General features: G+C 57.1%; 1 protein-coding gene across 1 annotated transcript; it reads right to left on the bottom strand.

Moving 5' to 3' along the window:
- Positions 1–646: 646 nt before the first annotated feature.
- TRIM11 (tripartite motif containing 11) lies at positions 647–10602 on the bottom strand. Its single transcript, XM_063095265.1, has 6 exons — positions 10017–10602; positions 6024–6119; positions 4708–4938; positions 3507–3529; positions 3310–3410; positions 647–1761 (listed from the first exon to the last, which is right to left on the bottom strand). The coding sequence occupies exons 1-6, from the start codon at positions 10422–10424 to the stop codon at positions 1214–1216; spliced, it is 1407 nt and encodes a 468-aa protein (XP_062951335.1). The 5' UTR covers positions 10425–10602; the 3' UTR covers positions 647–1213.
- Positions 10603–10651: the final 49 nt, after the last annotated feature.

Raw genomic sequence — 10651 nt, 5'->3', positions numbered from 1 at the left:
AGAGCTCACCCAGGGCTAGTACAGGGCTCACCCACTGACAGTGGAAAAGCTCACTGTGCTTGTCTAGGGCTCACACACCGCTAGTGTAGGGCTCTCCCCTGCCAGGTAGGACTCACTCGCAGATACTGCAGTGCTCACCGTTTACTAGTGGAGTCACACGCCACTGGCGCAGGTAGGATCCTGCCTGTTCTATCACCCTGGCTCTGGCCCTCTGCCTGGCATCGGGAAGCCACTATTTGTCTACCTAAGCAGGGAATAGTAGGATTACAGACAATGATCACAGTTTATTTAATGTGGGAACGCTGTCCTCACAATAAATAAAGCGGAGGGGGAAAAGAGAAGTCAAGTGGTACCTTCTTATAAAGAGGGAAGAAACACCAAACCTTAACACCCTCCTTGACTCTGTGTGCTCAGGGCTCTCTGCAGCCACCCTCCTCCTCCAGTGGAGGGACCACAGCCTCTGAAATGTCCCAAGCCCTTGGCAGTGGCCAAGACCCTACAGACAGGTTCCTGAAGTCAGGGACTGCCACCTGAGGTCAGTATGGAGACCAGAGAAGCGTTTGCGAGGGTAAAAGCCAGCAGCTCTCAGCCAGGAATATGCCCAGAAAGGCTTCCAAACACAACCATTGAGTTTGCAAGTGTCATTTCCAAGTCCTACTCTCACCTCCAGACCCCACACAACTGCCAAAGGTGAATCTCTGCACCCACGGAATTTTCCAGAAGGCCCTTTATTTGGGGACTTCTGCTCAGTTCCCCTCCTACTTAGCTTCCTCAGATCATCTTTTGCCTGAAGACTGATGTCCCTCCAGTAGGTGGCCCTCCCCTTTCATGGGACATAAGTGGGTTTGGAACTGGCTCGCCTCCCAGCAGCCACATGGGGCATGTCCCTAGAGGTGGGGTGCTCGGGCAGGCCCTGGATGCTGTGTGTTTCTGGTGGGGCTTGCGAGGCTCAGGGCTTTGGTCAGGGCTGTTGATGCTTAGTGGCATTTGGTAGCCTGGAGGGGTCCCACAGGGAGGACAAGGCCCACCCCACATCTGCCCATGCCATTCCCAGAACTCAGGTTTTCCCATGTACATTCAGAAAGGCACCACACGTTCCTCCCGTTGCCCAGAGGACACGCTTCCTCCACCCAAGTCCTCCAAGTGAACAAAACACCCAAAGCCAGGACAAGTGGCCGGGAGAAGGGAAGGGATTCCCCCGAGAGGGTCCAAGTCACTGGGGAACCAGGGCATCTCCAGGCCCGCCTTTCAGCCGGCAGATGGTCATAGGGGTTGGGCTGCTCGACAGAGGTGAGAAGAGGGGCCGGAGCGTCCCGGAGAAGGGGGTCTCGGGGAAGATGAACAACAGCGACCCGTCAGTCGCACTGTAGAATGACAGATGTCCGGCCTCATAGTCCAGAAAGATCCCCACGCGCCTTGGAGGGTCCCGGAGGGGCGTGAAGGCCCTTTCGGGCGAGGTGTAGTAGCTCCCCAGGAACACCAGGATCCAGAAGCCATTGCCGGCCGACAGCTCGCCCTTCTCCTTCCTGTTCACGTTCTCCCTGCACACGCCCAGGGCCCAGCTGCTGCGGTCCCCCACCTCCACCTCCCAGTAGTGGCGGCCCGAGGAGAAGCGCTCCTGGCCCAGCACGCAGGGGCCGGGGTCGAAGCGCTCCGGGCTGTCAGGCAGGGACTGCCGCAGGTCGCCCCGCTGCACGCTCCTCCTGTCCTCTGAAAGGACCAGCTCAGGGTTGGCAGTGTCTGGGTCCAGGGTCACATCCCCTGCAGGAAGAGGGTGAGGTCACCGAGGCATGGTGGCCACCAGCTCGGGTTCGGCCAGCCTGCGCTGCATCTACCCAAGGCTCATCCACCCTCAAGATTACTGGAGTTATCAACTGTCCCCAAACAGACTGCTCCCCCACCCCAGAAACAATGACCTAACTATGTCCGGTAGCAACTCAGAATGTTTTAGAAAGTGGCCCACGTTTGGCCTTCAGACGACAGGAGGAAACGCCACTGCTTTCTACGTCTGTCTTTCCTGAAATCTCCAATGGAAGTCTGCTGGGTTCTGAGCCCATTTTCCCTCTGGGCTTTGCTGAGCCCCAGCTGCTCCCAGGGCAACACAGAGACCCTATACCAGGAGTGGCAAAGGGTGGCTGTCCCAACACTGACAGGTGTGGGCCTGCGTGCAGCTCTTACACAGACTCTCGACCTACTGGCCGAGGACAGCATCTCCTGTGGATGACAGTGGTGTCATTAGAAATAGATTTGGTTATTGACCCCAGTTCCTGGCATAAAGCTCCTAACCCCCTCGGAATTTCCTGAACGAATGGAGTTTTATTGCTCCTAAGAAGCCCCTTTCCAGCACACCTGAGGTTATGCTACTGAGGTGACTCAGGTGGGGATCCCAGGTGTCCCAGGATGAGACTGGCCACCAGAAAGACCAGCCATGGGAACAGAGATTTGGAACTCTCTGCCTGACAGTTCCATCCTGACACTATCTATCTGGAGGTGGCACAGACTCCACAGGTAACGGCTTAGTCCCACAAGATGCCCCCACTTCAGATGCCAGTTGCAAGTTCCAGGGGCTCCTGTACTTGTCTCCAGGGGCTTGGGAAGGTCCAGGATGCTACGAGTTTTTGGAGGCACTTGTGAGGAAACCCACCACCAACCTCAGAGAGGGGAGAGGGGCTGAAGGTTGAGTTCAATCACCAACGAGCAGTGATGTAATCAGTCACGCCTATGGAATGCAACCTCCACGAGATCCCCTAAACGGTGCGTTTCAGGCAGGTGGTGCACCTAGACAGGGTTGGAGGGTCCAATCTGCTTCTCCAAACTTGCCCTGAGCATCTCTTCCATCCTGCTGTTCCTGACCTGTATCCTTTGTAATAAACCAGGAGCAATAAGTAAAGTGTTGCCCTGAGTTCTGTGAGATGCTCCAGCAAATTATCAAACTACATAAAGGTGTCATGGGAACCCCCAATTTATAGCAGGGCAGACAGAAGTACAGGGGCCCCTGGAATCTGCCACTGGCATCTGAAGTGGGGGCATCTTGAGGGACTGAGTCCTTACCTGTGGGGTCTGTGCTAACTAGATAGTTAGTGTCAGGATTGAACTGAATTGCTGGACACTTAATCAGTGCCCAGAAAGTTGGAGAAGTGCTTGGTGTGGAAAATACCCACACAGTTATGTTGGAAGTGATAGCAGAGATTTCCTATAACCCAAGCCCATGAGTGCTGCAGGACACAGAACACACTGCTGGCCACCGCAGGTTCTTGGGTGGTCTCCTTTCTCGGTCATCACCCCCCACCCCAGAGCCTCAGCACCCACCTCGAAACCTCCGCAGGGTTTCCACCAGCCCCGGGACCCTGCACACAGTCCTCAGCTCCATGGGCACCACTTCTGGAGGCTGCAGCTTCACATCCTGGACCCTAGAGGGGACAGCCCAGGTTTTACCCCTGTGGCCAGCAGCTGGGCACCCACCCCACACCTGCCCACTTGCCCTGGGAGAGGCCAAGGGCTCGTACCTGCGCAGGGCATCCTTGATGTCCTGTGGGAGGGACAGAAACACATACTCGGTGTCAACGTCTGTCATCCGGTCGTGCAGCCCCTCCCTGCCCCCTGGAACCTCACCCCGGCCCCTCTGTCATGGCCACTTCAGCCCCGGGCTGCAGAAACACACACAGCTGCAGTCAGAAACTTCCCCAAGCATGGCTCAGACTGGACAGAGGCTTGGGGTGCATGTTCCAGGAGGCATCACAAATCGGAGTACAGCTCAGCGCCCCAGACTGAGCCCCACTGGGCATTTGGCCACTGTCTCACCTACCCTCAGCGCTCCAAGTGAATGCTCTGGATGCTGATGACAGGCAAGGCTTGCATCCTGGCCTCCAAGGTTAGGGCGGTGCTATGCAAGGGTGTCTGTGCCCCAGCCGGGAGCCCGGCCCTGGGGCACGATCCGCCTGCCCCGCTGGCGCCCCTGCTCAGTGCTATGCCTCACCATCTCTCCCTTGTCTCACTGTCTCATAATATGACAGCATCTTTCTCAGTGTCATGGGCTAAACTGGGTGTCCCCACCACCACCACCACCACCAGATTCATACTTCAAAGTTCTAACCCTTGAGATCTCAAAACATGACTGTATCTGGGGATGGGGTTATTAAAGAGGAAATTAGATTAAAATGAGGTCATCAGGGTGGACCCTAATCCCATAGGACTGGTATCCTTATAAGAGGAGATCAGGACACAGACACACACAGAGGGACAAACATGTGAGGACAAAGGGAGAAGACGCTACCTACACGCTAAGGAGAGGGGCCTCAGGAGAAACCAACCCTGCCCACAACGTGTCTCCACACAGACCCGTTGGGTCCACATTTCTGGGTTGACCCTTCCTCCTCCTAAAACCCCCCTAGCTTCTTCAGCATCGCTCCCTCTCTGCCCTCGGCCTTGGACTTAGCCCCCAAAACTGTAAGAAATAAATCATGTTTATAAACTACCCAGTCTCAGGAATTCTGTTATAAGCAACAGAAAACAGGCTCATACAGAATGGCAGTTCCTGGGCCCTTGGCAACCCGTGTCTGAGCCCAGGACAAACTCTGTCCAATGCTTTCTGCACTTTCTCCTTCTCCATGCTTCACCTGACAAGTCTCGTCTGTCTCTGGGTCCCCAGGAGCATGGTGAGGCCACCGCACGTGCCCACTCCCAGCAGCAAGGCCCCCACCTGCTCACCTGCAGCAACCCCAGTGCGGGCAGCTGGCAGCGGCCCTCCAGCTCGGCAATGAGCTCGGCCAGCTGGGCACTCTGCTGGCCGAGCCGGGCTGCACCCTCACGCAGCCGGGGCAGCACCTCCAGCTCCTCCTCCTCCAGCTTCTGCAGCAGCTGCTGCTCCTCCTCGGCCAGCAGGCGGCGCAGACGCTCAAACTCACCCAGCACGTTCTGCCGCTGGCTCTGCACCATCATCTGCGGGCGCAGATGGGGACAGCTGAAGCCGAGCTGGTGGCAGCCGGACCCCAGCCCACCATCCCGGACTGACCTTACAACTCCACTACCCTGAGGACTTCACAGATCCCAACCCACCACCCAGGGTTATCTAGACCCAAAGCCATCACCTGGGCTTCATGGACCCCAGATCCATCATCCGGGGTTATCTAAACCCAAATTCATCACTGGGGCCTACCTGACTCCAAATCTACCACTCAAGGCCAGCTGGAACTTAATCCACCAGCCAGACCACAAATCTACCACCCAGGACTGGCCAGACCTCCAAATCCACCACCTGGGGTTATCTAAACCCAAATCCACCCCCTGGGGCTTCACGAACCCCAAATCTACCACCTGGGGTTATTACCTAGACTCAAATCCACCCCCCCCCGGATGATCTAGACCTAAATCCACCCCCAGGGCTTTACTGACCTAAAATCCATCACCCAGAGCCACCCATACCCCAAATCTACCACCCAGTCTCTCCCCAGCCTCCAAATCCACCCCTGGGACTGCCCTGAACCCAAATTTACCATTCAAGCCAGCTGTACCCTAATCCACCAGAGAGCAAAAATCTATCACCCAGGGCTGGCCAGACCCCAAATCTACCACTCGGAGCTGCCCAGACACCACATTTATCCCCAGGACCCTCAACACCTAGTCCCTCCCTGAGCCCCAAATCCACCCGAGACCCCCTCCACCCAGTCCCTCCCACCCCATTAAATCTAACACCCAGGTAGATCTACCACCCCAAGCATACCCAGACTTCAGCGTGGACACTCAGGCATCCCCCCAGCTCCTTGGTACTGAGTTTGGGATACCCACTGGCCAGGTAGGATAGGTCCACACAGGGAAGGCTCAGTCCCCTGTCGTATTCATGGGCCTGGCCTCAGGCTGGCACAGCTGAGCCCATCTGGAGCAGTGACCACTGGCCTTGTCCTGGGGGTGCTGAGCGTGAGTGTGAACGGCCAGCATCCCTCGATGGGGCCCTGCATGCACGAGCCATCATCCCCTGTCCCACCTGCTGCCCCACCACCCCTAGCCCCCAGAGCCCCAGCACCTGCCTGCCACAGGGTACAGGTCTCCTCTGCCTGCTTCTGGAACAGCAGTGCATCCTCCAGCTGCTTCCGCAGGTGCTCCAGTGACTTCTCCAGCTTCCCCTGGGGGGACAGAGACCAGGCAGAACCATGAGACCCCTGCCCAGCGCCGGGACCCTCCTCGTGGGGTCCTGTTTTCTGGGCACAGAAGTCCACCCATTTGCACCTGACCTCCTGTCCTAAGTTCCTCCAGAAACAATGGGGACAAAACCCTCCTCGCTGGCAGCATCCCCCTGTTGCCACTGAAGCTGAGAGCCCCCAGCCCCTTTCCCAGTTTTGATCAACAGTCAGGGCCAAGTTTTGTTCTTTGCCTAGCATGAAGCTGTCTTTCCAGTTCTCAACCCTGCTGCTCCATCCCAGGCCCTCCCATCTTTGTGAGGCTACCAGATGGGCTTCCAGCTGGGCACCCAGCCAGGCCTCAGCCTGCTCCCTGCCCACCCTGTGTGGCCAGGCTCCCTTGACAAAACACAGTGTCTGTCCCCCTGCCTCCCAAGCTGGCTCTGAAGATGCCGAGGTCTCCTTGTCTCCATGCCACCCTCCCTTCCTCCTCTTCCTTCCAAGGGCACCAGCCAGGCCCAGTGAGACGGTTGTAATGTTTGTATCTCCCCAAATTCAATGCTGAAATCCTAATTCTTATGGCGAACATATTAGGAGGTGGAGACTTTGGGAAGTGATTAGGTCACGAGGGTGAAGCCTTCATGAATGGGTTTGGTGCTGTTATAAAATGGACCCCAGGAAGCTCCCCCATCCCTTCCACCATGTGAGGACACAAGGAGAAGATACCATCTATGAACCAGAAAACAGGTCCTCACCAGACGCTGAATCTGCCACGCCTTGATCACGTGAGCCATAAGTTTCTGTTCTTTTAAGCCACCCAGGCTGCGGTACTTTGCTCCTGCAACCCACACGGACGAAGACACCAGACACCCCACCTTTTCTGCAGGCCCCTTAGCATCTCGCAGCATGTTCAGCTTCACGGTGGCTGTGGGATGGCCACGGTCACATTCTGTTTCCTTGGTCCTGATTTCTCATTTCTACCTTTTCTCAAGTGCACACCAGAAAGACAGTGAGAGCCTTATAAACAAGCCAACGTGACGGCGCATGCTTGGGTGTTCTTAATAGTCTCCTAAAAGGGCCTATAAGGGTTCCTTAACCTGTTAGGACACACTCACCACCTAGGGGCCCTGTGGACTGAGGTGCTGGGAGGTTCTGGAAGGCTGCCCGGGTGGCCAGGCCAGCATATGATCCCAGCCTTGTAATGGAGGATGGCTGGCACATCAAGAGCACCACAGATGTGTCAAACTCCTGTTGTCCCTGCCTGGGCTCAGCTCCCACATGGGCCACAGCAAGAGCCCCAGACTGGGGCCCCTGTCCCCAAGCCTCCTTAGCCACTGCTGCCAGACTCCTCTAGAAAACTCAGGCCTGGCCCGTTATCCCGACCCCACCACGCACACCCTCAACTTCTCCTCAATGTCTTGGTCTCTCTGTGGCATTTTTCAACTTTCGATTTTGAGGGTCACATTTTTAAAACAATGGAACAGGACATAAGATGCTAGAATACATCCGACGTGGCAAAGACCTCTCGTTTCAGTGGCCACATCCCTGGGTGGGTGGTGGGGTCAGAATGAAAACCTTCTTACCCTGAATGTGGTCAGAAGTTTGGAAGTCAGGGTTCTTCCCTCATCTTATGGTAACCCCCCGTTGCATCTCCCCAGGCTGCCTGATGCACTGTCCAGAGAGAACTGGGGGCTGTCCCCTCTCCTTCCCCCGGTGCTGCGTCCTCACACCGGGCCTTACTGGGATTCTTCTGCTCATGCCCTGGGGGGAACCCTGCCTGGGTCTGGTTCATCCACGAACCCAGGTCACAGCCAGGCAAGGAATAAAATGTCCTGGAGTGAACAGGCCCCACACCCTGTGGGGTCCGGCATGGCCTGGGGACCTGAATAGATGAACAGTCCCTTGGGGGCAGGTAAAAGCAGTGTGCTGGGGTATTCCCTAGCGTTAACTCAAAGTAGGCCCTGGCATTAGTGAAGAGGAGAACAAACGATCCCAAAATGTGCCACCTCGGCATAAGTAAGATGCAGGAGGAGCTCTCTGCCCTCCTATCTGCCTAAGAGCAGGGCATGGATTTCCCACAAGAAAAACGCCCTCCCTCTTCCAGTAAGAGATTATATGATTCACCAAAGATGAGTCTGCCTGAACAGACCTTACTTAAATTAATAACCCTCTCTTCCATTAGTTCCCCCATATATTTCCTAGTCACTTTCCCCAAATTTATTAGCCCTAGAAGCCCCAACCCCCTTTCCTTTGTCTACTCACTCCTCCAAAATATATCGACCTTTGTTAAAATGATATGAATATAAGCCCCAGAGTCTAAGGGCTTCCTTGGGTTTTTCCATTCTCTTCTTTCTTTTTTTTTTTTTTTAAAAGATGACCAGTAAGGGGATCTTAACCCCTGACTTGGTGTTGTCAGCACCACGCTCAGCCAGTGAGCAAACCGGCCATCCCTATATGGGATCCGAACCCGGGGCCTTGGTGTTATCAGCACCGCACTCTCCCGAGTGAGCCACGGGCCGGCCCGTTTTTCCATTCTTTTCTGAAAAGCCTCCATGCACATGAAATTAAATATATTAATAAGATTACATGACTTTTCTGCTAACCTGTCTTCTGTCAGTTTAATTCACAGCCCCCAGTCACAGAACCTAAGAGAGTAAAGTTTTTTCCTCTCCTGCAATAGAAGAGGTTTAAGTGCTGTCCCATGAGACTTCATCCCATCAGCTCTGGAGAGCTGCTGGTCACTTTCTACACCAATCAGGGTGCTTGGTTATAAAGGACCTGGGCTGACATGTTTGAAGTGTGGACATTCCTGCATGGACAAAGTGAGAAGAAAAATCACCAGAACCCATGTGTGGACAAACCCACTGACATGACTGTAAACCTCCTTCATGCTAAAATCCAAAGCGGGTGTGTGTTGGGGGGGGTGGGGGGGGACGTGCTCAGATTTATTCTGGTGTGGCAGAAGTTTGTTCTATGATAGCGACAGACTGGCAAAGTACTGACTTTAAAGGCAGCTGAACTGTTGATGTGGTGTACCTCTCAGCTGATACATGCAACTGGCCATGATGCAAAATGCAAGACACAGTCCAGAGTTTGAAAGATGCTGCCCCTTCACTGAATACCTCGGCTGAGGAATGTGGGTTTTTAAGCAGAACGTCAAGGGCAGCCCCGGACATCCTGGGGGAGGGAGTTAAGGAAGCAATGACTCTGTTCCCCCATTCTTCCCAGCCTGGGGAACTGCACTGGCTTCCCCTGGACTTAAGCACTGGTCCCAGCGCAGGTCTCTGCCCTGCCCACAACCCTGGATGGTTCAGAAGTAGCGACCTGTAGGGAGACCATCTAAGGCGGGCTGCTCTGAGGTCCTCTTCCTGCTTTCCTTTGCTCAACTCCTTCCTGGCCAGTGCTTGGTCACATCTGCGCCGCCCCCACCCCAGACGGCCATTCCACCTTAACCGCTTGGCCTCCACCTCCCGGAGGCACTCCCCCAGGCCGCCAGACTAGAGCCCAGTGCCCTACAGAGGCAGGCCTGGGTCCCCCAGCAGCCTCGCATGCCATCCCACCCCCCGATAGGTTGAAACCTGTGCTCCTCGTCCCCGGGAAACCCTGGGTCCCTCTGCCCAGGCCCAGATCGGCGGCACTCCGAGCCGCCTGCCCCTTCCCCTCCTCCCACCCCGCGATTCTGCGCCCCCTGGCCCGGAACAGGCCACGCCCCCAACACTCAGTCCCTGGGCAATCCCCTGCCCAGGCCTCACAGGTTGCACCCCGAGGCCCCCGGCCCGGGACAGGATGCGTTCTGAACCCCCATCCCCCGGTGACTCTGTGCCCACTAGCCCGGAACAGGCCACGCCCCCAGCGCCCAGTCCCCGGGAGACTCCACGCGCCGCGCCCCGCCCCCGGACGCACCTTGAGGTCTTCGGCCGCGTCCTGCAGCGGGCGCACGCGGTGCGCCCAGTGCTCGCCGGAGCGCTCGCAAGCGGCGCACAGCAGGCGCAGCTCGTCGCCGCAGAAGGCGGCCAGCGGCTCGCGGTGCGCGGCGCACACGCCCTGCGGGACGGGCGACGGCGGGTGCAGGCGCCGCGCCATCTCGGCCATCTTGGCGAGGGGGCGGTTGGGCCGCAGGTTCCTCTGAGGGGACAGCTCGCGGCACTCGGGGCACGCGTACGGGCCCTCGGGCTGGCCCCAGCATCGCCGGATGCACTCGCGGCAGAAGTTGTGGCCGCAGTCAGTCATCACCGGGTCCGTGAAGTAGTCGAGGCAGATGGCACAGGTGGCCTCCTCCTGGAGGTTGGTGGACAGGTCGGGGGCCGCCATGGCGCGGGTAGAGCGGAGGAAGGCGGCGGTCGGGCAGAGGAGGCCCCCGCCGGGACTCTGGGTGTGGTGACGCAGGGCGTGGGGACTCGGGCAGCAGCACCCCGGTGCGGTGGCGCGGGGCGCGCGATCTCCGCGGGCGCTGGACTCCGGGGGCGCGGGGCTCCCGGACGCCGGCAGGAAGAGGAGTCGCGGCGGAAGCAGGAAGCGGCCGGCTGGGGTTTTTTTTG

The sequence above is a fragment of the Cynocephalus volans genome, chromosome 4 (genome assembly GCF_027409185.1).
Source record: "Cynocephalus volans isolate mCynVol1 chromosome 4, mCynVol1.pri, whole genome shotgun sequence".
Taxonomy (NCBI): Eukaryota; Metazoa; Chordata; class Mammalia; order Dermoptera; family Cynocephalidae; genus Cynocephalus; species Cynocephalus volans.
This window is presented reverse-complemented; position numbering and strand designations above follow the sequence as displayed.